The 18,331-nt window shown below is 37.6% G+C and overlaps 2 protein-coding genes across 2 annotated transcripts; one reads left to right on the top strand and one right to left on the bottom strand.

Annotated features, from left to right (window-relative positions):
- Positions 1-1,960: 1,960 nt before the first annotated feature.
- LOC141632671 (uncharacterized) lies at positions 1,961-2,377 on the bottom strand. Its single transcript, XM_074445195.1, has one exon. It carries the CDS (start codon positions 2,375-2,377, stop codon positions 1,961-1,963), a length of 417 nt encoding a protein of 138 aa, XP_074301296.1.
- A 9,990-nt stretch (positions 2,378-12,367) lies between these two features.
- LOC141632670 (uncharacterized) lies at positions 12,368-14,606 on the top strand. The gene is made up of 3 exons (XM_074445194.1): positions 12,368-13,901; positions 14,202-14,216; positions 14,332-14,606. The coding sequence occupies exons 1-3, from the start codon at positions 12,368-12,370 to the stop codon at positions 14,604-14,606; spliced, it is 1,824 nt and encodes a 607-aa protein (XP_074301295.1).
- The last annotated feature ends 3,725 nt before the right edge of the window (positions 14,607-18,331 follow it).

Below are 18,331 nucleotides of genomic sequence, written 5' to 3'. Positions count from 1 at the left end.
ATTTTATATTTATATTATACAACTAATATCACATAAAAATGGCTAATTTTAAATTTATTAATTTATATAAAATTAATTTTAATTTTCCACCTAAATAATAATTTTACATTCATCTATAATAAAAAAATAAAAATATGATAAAATTTTATGAACTATTCTTATATTCATAATAAATTTTATAGTACCCCTCAATTTTTTGACTTTCTACATAGTACCCCTACACTTTTTAAAATATACATGATATCCCTAATTGTTGTCATTATCACTAAGTATACCCCTAAACTTTATTTTCCGTCAATTAAACCCAGTTTTAGGCGTTAAGTGATGACTTGGACGCGTAACCAAGCTTGTAATTTATTATCTCATGACATAAGGACTCTATTAGACTCAATATCCATCTCGATCCTAATATTTATTGATACATATGGGCTAAAAAATTTTGACGGAAATTTTATTAATCCCCTGCCAAATTATCACGTCCAAAGATAGATATTGAGCCTAATAGAGTTCTTATGTCATGGGATGATAAATGACAAGCTTGGTTACGCGTCCAAGTAATCACTTAACGCATAAAACTGAGTTTAATTGATGGAAAATAAAATTTAGGAGTACACTTAGTGATAATAACAGCAATTAGGGATACCATGTATGTTTTAAAAAGTGTAGGGGTACCATGTAGAAAGTCGAAAAATTGAGGGGTACCATGTAGAATATCCCTAAAAAAAATAAAAAAATGATAAAATTTTATGAACTATTCTTATATTCATAATAAATTGTCTAACAATTGTAAAATTATAAGAAAATCACTCGCTATTACATTTTTATATATTGTATAAAAGTTGTAAGTTTACAAAAATTAAATTTTGTAATTTATTAATAAGATTATAAAATGAATTTTGGTCAAACAATATAGAGTTTAATTTCACTTTTAACTAAAGTTACGGGGCTTGATTGCTACAATTGAAAGTTAAGAGGGCCTGATTTCACCATTGCTTATATATGTTACTGTTTCCGATAAATATCAAGTTAGGATATTGCTTGATCGAGTAACTTACAAACCCTAATGATAAATAGTTGGATGCTTTTTGTGTTGCTTGCTTTGCTCACCGTTGACTTGTAATACCCGTCGTTCGAGTTAGGGGGTACTCGACCTAGTGAGGTATGGATTCTTGATCGAGTAACTTTCGTGAGGGTTTGAAGCCAGCTACTTAGGCGTTGCACTCGATCGAGTGTAGGTGGGACTCGATCAGTGAATTGCTGGCACTCGATCGAGTCAATTATCCGTGTTTCAGCGAGACTAGTTTTTCATGGGTTTTTGGCGGAGTGTTTGATTAGGATAGCCCATTATGTCAATATATAAGCTTGGATTTCAAAACCTAGGCTCTTTTTTTGTCTTCAAAATTTTAATACCTCATACCCCCTACATCTATCTATACAATATAATTAAAAGGGTTGGCTAAAACATCTATTTAATGTTTCCCTCAAAAAAAAAACATCTATTTAATGTAACATGTCAGAAATTAATATGAAATGGCAATAGTTTAATGTATGACATGGTAATAGTTATATGATATGGTAATAGTTTATTATGACATGGCACTATTTTAAATACACATCTACTTATATTATATCATCATAAAATCTCTTATAAGAATACTTATAAAAAAAACTAAGAAATAAATAACTAAAGTTATTAAATGCTAAAATCAATGGATTAATGAGCTAATCTCCTCCTATTCTCCAAATAATATGTGGTACATCTCACATGATTAAGTCATATTTACCCTTATAATTAAATACACATGATTAATAATCTATATATCTAACTATGCAATATGTCATATGCTTATAAATAGAAAAAATTTTAAAAAAATTGTAGTTTCAAATACAAGAAATAAATTAGTACAAACTTTTTATTTTCCTTTCATAATTTTTTTTTTTGAGGGGAAACCCGAAGGTTCTATTGAATTACCGATAAATCAAACAGTACAGCATTGTTCACAGACGGAGTTAGAGTCTCCGATCCAACAAAACTACTAGCTACTCTAGGAAAAGGATGAGCTAACTCATGAGCCACACAATTGTTTGCTCGACTAACAAAAGACCAAATAATAGAACTAAAAGAATTGCAAAGAGCTAAAATATCAGCTATAACAAGCGAGAAAATACTTCTTCCCACAGCCTTCCGCTTCAGCGCATCAATGACAGGTAGGTAATCGCTTTCCAAGATAATCTTCGTATGGCCAAAACGTACCGCTTCCTTTACGCTTTCGAGAACAGCAGCCGCCTCAGCAACCCTTGGGTCCCAACTTTGCACCTGCACAATCGAGGCACCCCACAAGACACATCCCCTCTCGTCCCGGCACACCAGCCCCATTCCCACGCCCTCCTCTTCCTTAACCCCTATTTATTTTGGTTATCAATTAATCCTATTTATTTAACCAATAATTCTTTTATTTATTGGGATTACCTTTTTATTTTCACTCACCATTATTATATGGGTTTTGATATATACAACCCATTGGGTTGTATTTAAGCATTTAATATTTTCCATATTTGGTATTAAGTTAGGAATTTAAGACTAAATTATACACAACCCAATGCAATTAATGCATATTTTAATTAGTTCCTTAAATACAACCCATTGGGTTGTATATATCAAAACCCTTATTATATTTTGATTTATGTTATTATAGTAGTAACTTTTAACCTTTGTAAACACATTGAATGTGGTCATTAACAACCATTTTCCGACTCTTCAAATACTCGTCATACTAATATCCTTTCATTATTAGGTACCTTATAAATACTTATCATAGTAAAATACTAACAAAATTAAAGAGGTGAGAGGTAACTATTTTCATAAGATTTTTTTTTTTGAGATTTTTGCATAAGGCGGTTTTTCACGTGAAATTTGAAAAATGAATCTTGCAAGTAATTATTTGTTTTATAATGAGTAATGGAATATTATTTGTATTTATATAGATTCCTTTTACATAATTGTATAGGGGGCGTATAAGAAATTACGCAGAAATTTGCACCCTCCGTTGAACTACTGAAGATATGATCTCTTCCTTATTCTTTTATTTAACAGAGTACTTGATAATATTACTTACATTTTCGACCTTATTTCTTATATATTTTGTAGTTTATAATTCAATTCATTATTATTTTCTATTTTCATTTTAATTTTCTTTATTTCAATTCCTTATTGTATATAATTGGTGATGGACTGATAGTATTAATGTAACACCCCACGTTAATTGAAGAGGTTCAGTGATAGGCTTAAATGACTAGTGCTTAAAGGGATTGGAACTACTACTTATATCAACAAAGTGCACTTTCTTTTATGGTCATCCATGCAAAAGAACTCCACAGTTAAGCGTGCTTGGCTGGGAGTAGTATTAGGATGGATGACCTCCTGGGAAGGTTCCCGGGATGAGCATGAGTGAGGACAAAATGCGCTATAAGGGACCCGTGTTGATCTGTGGGCATGTACACAGCCTGGTGAGCTATCATAAGTAACCGTTCCCGACCTGGTTTGGGCCGAGGTGTTACAAGTGGTATCAGAGCAACCCTGCGACCTTGTGGTGATGGGAGGCCATTTTTATACGCTCCATTGTGATCACCCACCTAGTGGGGGAGGATTCTGGGTTAGCGGTTATGCTCCTAGGCGCAACGAGGATGTTGCGTTCTTCAAGTGGGGGTGATTGTAATACCCCACGTTAATTGAAGAGGTCTAGTGATCGGCTTAAATGACTAGTGCTTAAAGGGATTGGAAGTACTACTCATATCAACAAAGTGCACTTTCTTTTATGGTCATCAATGCAAAAGAACTCCATAGTTAAGCGTGCTTGGCTGAGTGTAGTCTTAGGATGGGTGACCTCCTGGGAAGGTTCCCGGGATGAGCATGAGTGAGGACAAAATGTGCTATAAAGGACCCGTGTTGATATGTGGGCCATGTACACAGCCTGATGAGCTATCATAAGTAACCGCTCCCGACCCGGTTTGGGCCGGGGTGTTACAATTAACCCCCTCAATGATAATTTTAATTGTTAATTAACTTTATAATAATGATTGCAGTAGGAGAGTTAGAGTTGGAAGGTTTATTATAGAATCCTTATATCACCATGTAAGCTATTCTTTATCTATGTTGGTTTTGTTGTGCATAATACTTAGTGATTATTAGCCATTTGTAGAATTAATTTTATTTTTAATTGAACTCCTCACAAGTATCCTTTAAAACAGCTACGTAATGTATATATATTGAATATTTTACATGTATCAATTTATTTTTGAATAAAAATAATTACTTTGTTATCATATTCACTTGGTAGAAGAGCAGACATGTGTAGCTTCTTCGACGAGGGGCAAAATAGGAAGGTGGATGGGTTCCGAAAGCAAGATGTACAAATACAGACAAAACATGTTTGAAACAAAAATTTGGAATGTGAGAGTTTTTGGAATCTAATAGTTTAAAATGAACCACAAAGTGATATTGCTGATATTTCCTTACAATCTTATGATCATGTTATGAATATTGTAGCGTCCGTACTGTTTGATCAATATAAATGGTGGACTGGTGGAGTATTTCTATTGTTAAGATTATGGGTTATCTGTTTTACATTATCCTTTGTATGGTTGTTGTAAGGTAGACGCACTTTACGTCTCTACGCATGAGAAATTTTCTTACCCATTTCCTTAATTCATTTGTTATTTTAACCTCTCTACTTAAGTCGTCTTTAGATTTTCTATTCACCGACCAAAGGTTTTTTTAGAATTTATTGACTACTTTGAATACAATACATACATAGTTATTTACTATATATTGTTTGCTAAAAAAAAGTTGACTGGTATTTCTTTCAGTGATGACTTGATACAAGTATACAACATTCTCTTATATTATTATAAAGTTGCCCGCTAGAGTTTGCAAAGTGGCAAAGTTGCCCGCTAGAGTTTGCAAAGTCACAAAACTAGTTCAGTTCCAAATGGTACCTTTTTCATTTGTACACTATTCACAAGTAAGAAGAATCTTCCCATTTTCTCCCAATATATAAGATAAAATATATTCATGTGTAATCTTGTTTTGTTCGTCTTTAGGAGTAAAATAAAAATATCAAACTTCTACAAGTTTTACAAATGTGTACCTATAGATATTTACGATGTAAAACATGCGTTACCAAACGTAAAAACACAAAAGTACCATATAGAGTTGAATGGAGGGAGTATTATCTAAAAACTCTAAGACTCATATCACAAATTCTCATTGAAGACATGCACTATCCGTCATAGAAGACGGGTCGGATAGTACCATTTGACAATAAAATGGGCTGGATACTGTGCAAGTTGGCTTAAAAATAGTTTGTAGTAATTTACTACTGAATGGTCACATATTAGTCTCATTTGTTAACATTATGTTATGTTACCATTTAAACTTAGATTGTTAACATCTAATTAAAACTAGATATACATTCTCTTTTTTTTTTTTTTTTTGCTAAAATGTAAGCATTTCATTAATTAAGCAAATTTTACAACCGTTTTTGCCAGACATTACATTTTTCAAACTAATACAAATTTGTGCCCCTAAAACATAAGCTTAACAAACAGTGGCCAACCATCTGGAATCAGCTTGCTTAATTCCAGATGGCATACAATGAGAAAACTTAGCTTTAAGACAAACTTTGACCTGGGTAGCAACATACTCAGGTTTGTCAACAACAAATTTCAGACGAGCAGAATTACGTTGAAACCATATAGCATACCAACAAGCAAGTAAAGCTGCTGTAGCCATAGTCTTCTTCAGTTTGCTCCATCTTCTTCTAGGAATAGCTGCCAACATATTATGCTGACTGAGATCAACCGAGAGCCAAGAACCCACTCGCGCAAAAAAATGACTTTCTTTGAAAAACACACTACGAAAAAGGTGTTCTGGGTTTTAGCACGCATACAGATGCAACATAAATCATCAGCACTAACTTGGAAATACTTCAGCCTGTCCTTCAACATGAGCCCCTGATGAGTAATAATCCAGGCCACAAAAGAGTGCTTAGGAAGAGCCATAGGGCACCAGACAGCATTATACCAGTCCATATGAGCCCTCCTCTCTCGCACCCATTCATAACACCTCCTGACAGAATAATCTCCCACACCAACACTCCACTGACCATTCACAAAACCCTCTTTGATGATCTCCTTCACTCTGCACACTTTCTTCCAGTACCAAGTGACATCAGTAGAAGGAGTATAATCCAAACATTCAGCATTCTTAATGTAGATGTGGTTCACCCATTGAACCCACAATCTGTCAGGCTTACAACATAACCACCAAACAAGTTTACCAATCATTGCCACATTCCAATAGTAACTTTGATGCAATCCTAGGCCCCCCTCCCTCTTAGGTACACAGACTTTATGCCACCCAACAGAAGGTACTCTATTATACTCAGTGTTTCCATCAGTAGATATACATTCTCAAATGCTAATAATTTGCTCTAATATGTTAACATTATATGCTCTATTATGGTCATAAAAATGTGACCATCTTAATATGGAAATGCAGTAACTTTTAATGTGATCACCTTAGTCTTAAAATGATAACATATATGAATGAATACAAATCGTACATTTGTACTCTCTTATGGTCAAGAAAAATGTGACCACCTTAGTTTGGAAATGTAATAGCTTTCAATCTGGCTACTTTAGTCTTAAAATGAAAACATATAGATTGTTAAATGGTAACATTGTACTCTCGTATGGTCATATGAATTTAGAGATGATTGTATGTTTTTTATACGGAAATTTCCCACGGTACCACTTAATTTTGTCATATTTTTCATGGTACTCCTACTTTTAAGAGTCTGCCTATGGTATCCTTGAGGTTCCATTTCTGTGTCTATGGTACCCCCTAATGTAACGGTCGTTAAATGGAGGTTAAGTTTTGATGATGTGACAATAAATTAGTAACTAACAACTAAGGAAATTTCCCATGTTATCCTTTAATTTTGTCAGGTTTCCTATGGTACCCATGCTTTCCATTTTTATTTCATATTTATTAATAATTTTTAATTACTAATTCATTGTCACATCATCAAAACTTAACGTCCATTTAACGGTCGTTATATTAGGAGCTACCATGGGCACAAAAATGGAACCTCAAGGGTATCATAGGCAAATTCTTAAAAGTAGGGGTACCATGGGAAATCTGACAAAATTAAGGGATATCATGGGAACTTGCCATTTTTCATAACCCAAGTGGTCACATATTCACAAGAATTTAAATGTTTATGGTGATAGTTCAAATAGAGACAAAATGACACAGTTGCAAAATGAGTCACTTTTACTCATATTAACATAATATGGTAGAATGAGAATGGAAGAGAGAGAAAATTATCTGATTTTTAGGCTTTCCTTGATTTCGCAGCAATGGCTAAGAAACGTAATAACAATTCTCCTCCTAAATCTCATACTCTAAATAATAATTCTCAAACAAATTCACAAAATAATATTAGTTCATCGATTAATAATAATAGTACTAATAATTGTAATAATTAAAAACACAATTCTTCTAGTACCAAAAATAGATCGTAGCAGATGTTCATGTAGAAACAATTGACGAGGAAATTGAGGAAGCGAGACGAGAAGTGGATTAGATGTTACAAGAGGATGTCGAGATTGATACTGAATTGGTCAATGGACTAGTTCTCTCGGATGATCCTTAGGACTGGCAGGAGGTTCCGTCGCGAAAATCTGTGACTCGATTGGATCTAATTGCTGAGTGTGACTGATACGTGCAATTTATATAGTCTTTTTAGTCTCTTATTGCACGCATTTCCATGTCGATTTCATAGTTTTGTATTGCAAAATACCCCGAATAGGCTACTTTGGTTTGTTCTGTCTCATTTGCAGGAATGGATCTCAAAGTGGCAAAATTGTGCCTTATTCAGTCCTCTTAGCATGCATTTATGGAGATGGAGAATTTGGAGCAGAAGTTCCATGCCTCGGGAAGCGTAAAAGAAGTCCTTGTAAGCTGACCAAACGTGTGCAAGCTGTTTTCAGTGGCCAACTGCTCGATTGAGTGCTTTCTTGGTCGATCGAGTGTTTTTAATGGTTCAAGGTGTTCGATCGAGACCCTGCTGAGCTCGATCGAAGTTGGCTGAATTGGAAGTCCTCGATCGAAGTCCTAACTTGTTCGATCGAGAGGATTTGCTGGGAAGTTACTCGATCGAGAGGTGTCAAATGCCTCGATCGAGTATTTTGCTTAATTACACGGGATTTTTATTCCGTGATTATCTTAGTTTATTTCACAGACACTTTTCCTTATATAAGGAAGACGTCATTAGGTTAAACAGACGCTTTATCATCTTTTATCATACATTACTACTCCTAATTACTGCCGCTCCTTTCTCTTTGCTACGTTGCTTTGCTTCTTAATTCCGGATCTTATCTTTGTAATCTTTCTTCACTCTTTACTCTTAATTTAATTCCTCTTTGTTTGTTCTTAATTCTTGTTCCTTAATCTCTACTTATTTATTGTCTTTATTAATTTATGCTTCATCTTTATTACTCATCCATTATGTCTTTCTTTAGTTTATTCATCGTTGTTATTGTTAGTGTCATTAATAGCATGAGTAGCTAAATTCCCCTATGTTAGGATTAGGGGAGCCATGGTAGTGAGTTGACGATTGTGTGAATAGGTTAGTTGATTAAATTGTGAGAACTGTTTCATTCACAATATAATTGTAATCGTTTAGTTGAGTGCACGCTTCTAAACCCGTTAAATTGGTTAAATTCAATCCTAGATCGGAAGATTGGAATGAACAGACCTGTTATGAACAGTAGACTACCCTAATGAGGATGTACGGAAGTGAAGTTAGTTGTAATCTAGGGTGGATAGCGGACCAGAAGGACCTTTTCCTTGCCCTTCTCACGTTAGATCGTCTGAACTATTTACGATTGAGTTGATTAATTTCCATGATGAACCGAATTCCTAGCATACTTCTCTTTATCTGATCACATACTTTGCTCATCTTTGCTTTTACTGCTCTTTTCTCTTATTCTCTTGCCTTAATCACTTTTAGTTTAGAAATCAAGTTTAAAACCCCCATTTGTTACCGGGCAGACTTAGATTAGCAGATAGATATAATAGCCTCCCTGTGGAGATCGACCCTACTTCCGCTAACTTCTGTTAGTAGTCTTAGGTATTTATTTTTGGTACAAAAACTACCTGATGGTAAAATCTAGAGAGAGAAACGATTTAGGTTAACTTCATCTTTGATTAGCAATGGCTCGTCAAAAACGAAATCAATCTAAATCTAGTAGAATAATTAAAGTAGTAAATCATAATAATAATAAAAAAACTCCTCAAAAAACACAGATTAGTAATAGTAATTCACATAATAATAAATCTGGGTCTAGGTTTCAACATCTCGATCAGGAAATTGACGATTCTCAAGTTGATATTCAGGTTGAGGATTGCGTTCTTGACGAGGATGGGGAAATCAGGCCTTTTAATTTTAGTAATGGTATGGATTCAATCGCTGAAGAAGATTCTGATGATGGGAGTAATTGGACGGAGGTTAATTCGCGATCTGGGTCCGATACAGAAAGGGTAAGTCCTCTTCGTTTGACTTCTGATGATACTAAATCTGAGTTAGCGTTTTGGTCGACTGCTGTCTACTGTTACGTGCTTGGAGCGAATCCCCCGTTTAAGATCATTGATGGTTTTGTTAAGCGGGTTTGGGGATATACTGAATATGATCAGATTTCTTTTCATTCCAATGGTATATTTCTAGTTCGCTTCAAAACTGAGGCTATGAAGCTACGTGTCTTACAGTCTGGGCCTGTCTTTTTTTATAACAAACCTGTGGTTGTCAAAGAATGGACGCTGACTGCTAAGTTGATTCGAGAGGCTGTTGATATGGTGCCAATCTGGATCAGGTTCTATGGGTTACCTCTCAAATTCTGGGGAAATGCATTGAACAAGATTGCAGGTCTGGTTAGGGTCCCTGTGAGGTGTGATAGCAATACACAACTGAAAACCTTCATAGGGCATGCGAGGGTGATGGTTGAGGTCAAAATGGGTGCAGAGTTGCCTGATGTGATAGAATTCACGGATGAATTGGATGTTGTGCATAGGCAGATAGTGCACTATGAGTGGAAGCCTGTCATATGTACGGAGTGTAAGGGTGTGGGTCATTTGGCACGAGATTGCAGGACAAAGCAGCAGAAGGGACAACAGCAGGTCAGACAAAAATGGGTCCCTAAGGGGAGGGTTCAACAACACCCTGTTGTTGTGCCTGAGCCCGTGGTAATACCACCACCTGCTAGCTCTCTAAGGATTCAACCTAGGGACACTATTGGCCTGTCCAGGGGGTTTGTTACTCCAATACCTGTGTCATTTACTCCTTTTTCGCCAGCAAGAGTTTTAACTAAATTTACTAGGTAGAGGGGTATGAGCATGGGTAATGGCAGGAGAACATTTTTGGAGGTGCTTGAGCATTCGGTGCAGTATCAAGTGATTGAGGAGGAACCAGGGGAGCAAGGCCTTGTCATTGAAAATGGGTAGTATAGGATTTTGGAACGTACGTGGTATGAATAGTGTAAATAAACATAAAGATATTAGGTGGTTTTTGCATTCCAATAATTTAGGAGTTTGTGGGTTATTAGAAACTAGAGTTAAATTTTCTGCAATCAATAAAGTACATCAAGGGATTGGTTCTCATTGGGCTTTGGTTCATAATAATGACAGCCATGAAGGGGCAGGATTTGGATCATATGGGATTCAAGTAATTATGATCTGGAGGTTTTGAGAAGTGAGGCTCAGGTAGTGCATACCAAAGTTACATTTCTATCTACTGGGAATGTGTGGTGGTTGTCTATGGTGTATGGGTATAATAGATTGGCTGATCGTGTTACTTTATGGCAGTCTCTTAAATGTATGAAGAATTCCATTAGAGGTCCTTGGGTTGTGATGGGTGATTTTAATAATGTGTTGGCTATGAACGAGAGAATTGGGTCAGAGGTCACTGAGGCTGAGATAAGGGATTTTCAGGAGTGTGTTGATTTCTGTGGGTTGTGTGATATACCTGCTCATGGAGCTTTCTTCACATGGACAAATAAACATGAGATTGGGGACTTGAAGTTCAGTAGAATTGATAGAACTCTTGTCAATGATAACTGGCTAATTGAGTATCCTAATGCTATTACAACCTATCACCCTGAGGGAGTTTTTGATCACTTTGCCGTGCACTTTGTGCAGCTCTCCTCGAAGTAAGACCACAAAGAAGCTGTTTTAAATACTTCAACATGTGGGGAAGGGATCCTGATTTCCTTGATACTGTTTTCGAGGCTAGGTTGGAGGGTTCCTTTGTATGGGTATAAAATGTTTCAGTTCGTTAAGAAGCTTAAACTTTTGAAACAGCCTCTGAAAGAGCTTAACAGAGCTGGATATGCCAACATTGAGACTACTACTAAGGTTGCTTTGAAGTATCTCCACAGCATGCAGAGGCAGTTACAGGATGACCCTACTAATAGAGGACTGCAGCAGGCTGTTAAGGATGCTGACATTCTCTATAAAGAACGTGAGCTAGCTATGAGAAGTTTTCTGGCACAAAAGGCTAAAACTCAATGGTTAAGTGATGGAGATGACAATTCTCACTACTTTCACAGTGTCATCAAGGCTCGTAGGATGCAGAATAAGATACTTGGCATTCGTGACATGGATGGGAATAACCATACTAATCCTGCAGGTATTGAGGAGGCTTTTATACAATATTATAAGAATCTGTTGGGTACCCAGAGTAAAGTGACTAAGGTGCATAGGGGCATAATTCAGGCTGGCAAATTGGTAACTACTGAGCATAAACTGAGGTTAATTGGGGATGTGACTGATAAAGAGATCAAAGAGGCATTGTTCTCCATACCTGCTGATAAAGCACCTGGACCAGACGGGTACACTTCTCAATTCTTTAAAGATTCATTTGATATTACTGGAGATGATTTATGTTGTGCTGTGAAAGAATTTTTTTCTGCTGGAAGAATGCTTAAACAAGTCAACTCTACCACCCTGACTTTAATTCCTAAGAAGGACAGACCATTGACAGTGGCTGATTTCAGACCAATTGCATGTTGCAATGTGGTCTATAAGATAATTTCTAAAGTAATCTGTGCCAGATTAGCAGCTGTACTACCTGATATAGTTAGTGAGAATCAGAGTGCGTTTTTAAAGGGGAGGGACATTGTTGATAACATTCTGATTTGTCATGATCTGGTAAGGCTATACAAGAGGAAAGCTTGCTCACCTAGGTGATTCATAAAGGTGGATCTCAAGAAGGCTTATGACTCTGTGGAATGGGAGTTCATTAGACAGATGTTAGTTGCTTTGGAGTTCCCTCAGAAGATGATTCAGTGGATTATGGAGTGCATCTCTACTCCTTGGTTCACTTTGTCTCTCAATGGTTCCAACTTTGGGTACTTTCAAGGAAAAAGGGGGATTAGACAAGAAGATCCCATGTCTCCTCTTCTCTTTACTCTTAGCATGGAATATTTTAGTAGGGTTTTGAATCATGTGACCAGCACCTTGGAGTTTAATTACCATCCCATGTGTAGAGCACTTAGGTTGACTCATATGTGCTTTGCAGATGATCTCCTAATGTTTTGCAGAGGGGATAAACAATCTATTTGCACTATTCTGAGAGCTTTTGCTACCTTTTCTCGGGCTTCTGTGCTGGTTATGAATAGAGAGAAATCAGATATTTACTTTAATGGGATTAGCAATGAGGATAGGTTGTATGTGATGAGAGTGTCAGGATTCAGAGAAGGTACTTTTCCCTTCAGGTATCTTGGGATTCCCATTTCTTATAACAGAATGGCTATTGGGGATTGTTCCAGGCTTGTGGAGAGGGTGGTTATGAGAATACGTGGATGGGGAGCTAGAAAACTCAGCTATGCTGGGCGGCTTGTTCTGGTTCAGTCTGTTCTTTCCCAGTTGCACAGTTTTTGGTCTCGTATCTTTATTATTCCTTTAACTGTGATGGATAGGATTGAGCTTATTTGTAGGAATTATTTGTGGAGTGGGTCTGAGGATTTTTTGAAAACGTCCCCTGTTGCTTGGTCTAAAGTTTGCACTGCTAAGAAAGCTGGAGGTCTTGGTATTATAAATTGTAAACTCTGGAATGTAGCAATGCTGGGCAAATATGTATGGTGGCTCGCATTGAAGGCAGACCATCTATGGATTCGATGGGTAAATCATATGTACATTAAAGACAAGAACTGGTTGGATTATGTACCTACATCTAGTTCTAGCTGGACATGGAGAAAGCTTTGTCAGGTAAAGGATCAATTTAAACATGCTTACTGTAATGGTCAGTGGAGGACTAATGCAGGGAGGTATACTATTTCTGAGGGCTACTCTTGCCTGCAAGGTGTCAAGGCTATGGTTCCTTGGCATCCTATTATTTGGAATCGATTTAATGTGCCCAAGCATTCGTTTATTGGTTGGCTGGCTATCCAAGGCAGACTCATGACTAAGGATAGACTAGTGCGTTTTGGGGTTATTCAGGACAGCACCTGTGACATGTGTATGGTGCAACCTGAGGACCAGTCTCATTTGTTTTACCATTGCAGTTTCAGCAAGCATTGTTGGGCATTGATCACTGACTGGTTGGGTGTTGATATGCCTGACAGTGGGATTCTTGAATGGTGCTCTTCATGGAGATGTAGATCCTTAATGAAGAAAAGGATTGTCAATGCTACCATATTGGCCTTGATTTATCAGTTGTGGCTGGTACGCAATGTGTGCAGGGTGGATGGATTCCTTCCGTTCCTTTCAGCTGTTGTCAAGAAGGTGCAGGATATTGTGCAGAGTAGAGCTCAAAATTGGCAGTGGTCTTCTAAGTATCATTGTATGAGATGGTTCCCTTGGATGTAACTTTCTATTTTTGTAGCTGTGTTGTAGGGGTGCTATGGTAGGCCTCTATTGGTGAATGTATGACACTTTCTTAATTATTAATATAATTTTCACATTTCACCAAAAAAAAAAAAATATTTTTGGTACTAAAACGACAGTATCAAATTTTGGCGCCGTTGCCGGGGAGACAATTAGCCTATTTATTTGTCTTATTTTCGTTTGTCTTCGTCTCAGGGAATTTTTAATTCCTTGAGACAGTTCTTATTTATTTTCTCTAGTCTTTTTTTATACCTAGGTTTAACAGGCCAGAGTTAGTGCCAGCTGACCAGAGCGGACCTTTCGCTATAGACAAAGACTGCTGAGAAAGAATCAAAAGGAAGTCTTGAGTACTTTTGAGCCCGATCTTGAACACTTCTTATTTGCAGAAGACCAGTCTTTCAAAGAAGACAATTCTATTTCTGCTGCTAGTTCTGTGAAGATGCCTAATATCGCGAGTCACTCTGAGCCTACAGCTGCTTCTATTCCCAAAAGGTTCAACCTTGCGACAGAAGATGGGAGCACATTTGATATCAGACCGTCTTATATCAACTTGGTTGAAAGAAATTTGTATCGTGGAGTAGCTGGAGAGGATCCGCTAAAACATATGGAGGCTTTCACTAACTATTGTTCTACCATTCCCACTACTAAGGGAGTGACATAGGACAAGATTAAGGAGGTCCTATTTCCTTTTTCTCTGACCGATGGAGCCCGAGAATGGCTCACTGATCTTGACAGAACTGCCGCTGGGATCACTAACTAGGAGACCCTGGCCCTAGCCTTCTATAAAAGGTACTTTCCTCCACAATGAACTAATCAGCTGAGAGGAAAGATCACAAGTTTCAAGCAAACGCCAGACGAGAACTTTTATGAAGCGTGGAGCCGGTTTAAGAAATTGATGCGGTCTCTTCCTCATCACGGTTTCGATCAGTAGTTCTTATGCAACCAGTTTTATAATGGGTTGTATGAAGATCACCGAGCTATTTTGGATGCTTCATCAAATGGGCGATTCCAAAAGAATATTGATGATGACAAGGGATGGGGCATTATAGAGGAGATGGCTATCCATTGTGCTGAATATGGGAACCCAAGAGGAGGAATTAGAAAAGTTTCTTCTGTTGATAGTGCAGTTGTGGCTCAGCTGGAAGCCATGAATGCTAGGTTTGACAAGTTGGAGTTGCAGAATGCGGGAGACCAATAGACGGTTCACCTGTTGACTAGACAAGAAACCGTTTCATGTGAAAGATGTGGAAGCAATGGTGGTCACACTGCTATTGACTGTCTAACTGAGAAGGAGCAGGTTCTTGCCTTTCAACAATATATGCAAAGGGGATCCTATTACAATAATTAGAGTGGAGTCCATCCTAACTTGAGATGGACAAGTCAGAACGTACTAAATCCTACACCTCCACCGCAGCAGCAACAACCCTATGTTCCACCTCATAAAACTCAACAAGGCTTTAAAAAGCCTCCATCTTTTCCACCACCGCAACAAGGTGCCTTTTCTAGTGGTGAAAGTGAAATGGCCGAGTTGAAGTTAATGATTCAATCGTTGACTATTCAATTGCAAAATAGTGACCAACAAAAATATGCATCAATTAAGTCACTTGAGTCTCAAATAGCTGAACAAGCCACTAATCAAGCTTCGAGGCAGCCGGGTCATTTACCGTCCCAACCAAATAAGAAACATCATGGGACGGTTAATTTAATTAATTTGAGAAGCAGTCTTTCCTACGAGGGACCTAAAATGTCGACTAATGATGATAAATCAGACCCGGAAATCAATGTTGCTGAGAGTGAACAGTCGTCCTTAGATGAAAATATGCTGAATCCGAAGAAAGTACTCGATCGACTTATTTTTGGAGGTCGATCGAGGACAATTGCTGTGGGAAGTGCTCGATCGAATGGTTCTGATGTTCGATCGAGTACTGTTGAAATTGAAGATTTCGATTGAGTGGATGATAGTCCTCGATCGAGTGAACTTGTTGATGAAAGTGCTCGATCGAAGGGAAAAAGTGGTCGATCGAAGGGAAATAGTGTTCAAACTTTGGCAGAAAGAAATAAAGGCTTGGAAATTCCCATTACGGTCCCTTTCCCAAGGCGATTGCAGAACAGAAAGGCTGAACAACAGTTCGGAAAATTTGCTGATATTTTAAAGAGCCTTCACGTCAACGTTCCATTCGCCGAATTGCTAACTCAGGTACCCTCTTACATGAAATTTATGAAAGAAATATTAACGCGTAAGAGGCATATAAATGATCATGAAATGGTAGCTTTGACTGAAGTGGGCACTGCCCTAATTCAGAATAAGACACAACCCAAACAGCCTGACCCAGGTAGCTTTTCTATTCCATGCCATATAGGGACCCACTTGATTGATAATGCGCTATGTGATTTAGGAGCAAACATGAGTGTCTTACCATTGTCTCTCGCTAAGAAACTTGGTTTGACAAAATTTCACTGTACCAATATGACTGTGCAGATGGCCGACAGTACAATATCACGGCCCCTAGGTGTCTTAGAGGACATACCTGTAAAGATCGGGAAATTCTTTATTCCCGTTGACTTTGTGGTCTTAGACATCCCCGAGGATTCTTACACTCCTATTATATTAGGACGACCATTTTTATTTACTGCTCGTGCAGTGATAGATGTTGGGGGGAAGACTTTTACTTTTCAGGTCTATAGACCCCGACACAGATTCTCCAGTTGATAATATTGAGTTTTGTGCTGCTATATTAACACCTCCGCCTCAGACTAAGAGCAATATGGAGGACCATTCTGTTGTTTCCATTGTTGCAGGTATAGACAGAGTGGATATTGGAGATCCCGTCGATAGAGGTACAGTGAAAACCAAGCTCAATGATGGGAATGATGCGAAAGACGATGCCAAAAAGAATGACAAAGGGAAGAAGAAATTGAAGGCGTACGTGGACGCGAACTATTCTTCTTCAACCAGTACAAGTTCAAGCTCATGGCGATCCAAGAGGACGGTCCGCGACGCTGAAGGGACCTCCTCCAGTCAGAAGCCCTCCTATGGGCTGTTAAAGTGCTTCGGAAGATAAACGGGAAATGTCTCGTTGTAAAACCTTTGTAATTTGAATTTCTGTTAGACATTTTCCATTGCGTTTAGACTTTAGACAATAACGTAGTTAGTTGTTAGCGTAAGACCGAATATTGACTGCGTACTTTTGAATTCGTTAGTTTAAGAAAGTATTTTGCTGTGCTTTTATGCAGGTTTGGGGAAGATATAATGCACTGGGATGCGTGCCAAACGAAAAAGACCTCGCTCAAGCACTTTTTGTACTCGATCGAGCAGAATGCCCAGCCAAAGCATTCGATCAAGTAAACTAGAGTACTAGATCGAAATGCCCAAAATAAAGGTTCCTCGATCGAGTTATCCTGTACTGGATCGAGAAGAACTGCGGAGCAAAAGTCCTCGATCGGAATCTCTGCTGCTTTCGATCGAGTAGAATCCAAGGAGGAGAACTAACCTTTCGATCGAGTAAATCTCAAGCTCTCGATCGAGCATAAAGGTGAAGAAATGACTCGATCGAGTGGTTTCAAATCACTCGATCGAGTGAAAATATTGATAATACGCAAGGGAGTTTTTATTTCCTTTATTCTATTTCATTTCTTCCTCTTCCTTCTTCCTTGTTTTTGCGATAAACACCCAAAAAATCCCCCAAGTCCCCCAAATCCCCATTTTTCTTCCCATTTTACCAAATTAATTACCCACAATTTATTCTTTGCAATAATCTCGACCAAAGCCCCTACTTCGCCCTTCAATTTTCGTGTTTTCGATTAATTTGTGCTTAATTTGTAGGTCTAATTGCTTGTTTTTCTTAGGTATCTCATCAAGTAAGTTCCTCCCCCTAATCTTTAATGGTTTAATTGCATTTTTAAGCCTTATTTGTGCAATTAGGGTTTCGATTTTTTTCGAAATTTAGGGAAAATCGTCTTGGGGTTGTATTGTTCTCTAATTTTAGGATTTACTTGATTAATAGGATGGATAGTAGTTGTAGATACCCAGTATCTGCTGAGACTCCAACAAACACCCGATGGTTATCGGACTATTAAATGTTTTGGAATCGCGGCGTTTGATCGACTGTTTGTGTACAACTTTACGTCGGAAAACTTAAAACGATTTTGAAAATAAAACATTTCAAAACATTTCAAAAATACCTGGAGTGTTTAATGCACGACGACGGGGTCGCAATGACACTAACTAGAGTCAAAACCGACACCAGACCAAAAACCGACTCAAAAATTCAAATCCCGACTCCAACAACGAGTCAAACCGAGTCAACCACCAAAAACAAAGCATTTCAAACCTTCTACCTTAAGTTTTCCCGGATTTATGTTTGGTCAAGTACCAAACATATGACT

This window comes from Silene latifolia, chromosome Y (genome assembly GCF_048544455.1).
Source record: "Silene latifolia isolate original U9 population chromosome Y, ASM4854445v1, whole genome shotgun sequence".
In the NCBI taxonomy this organism is placed as follows: Eukaryota; Viridiplantae; Streptophyta; class Magnoliopsida; order Caryophyllales; family Caryophyllaceae; genus Silene; species Silene latifolia.
This window is presented reverse-complemented; position numbering and strand designations above follow the sequence as displayed.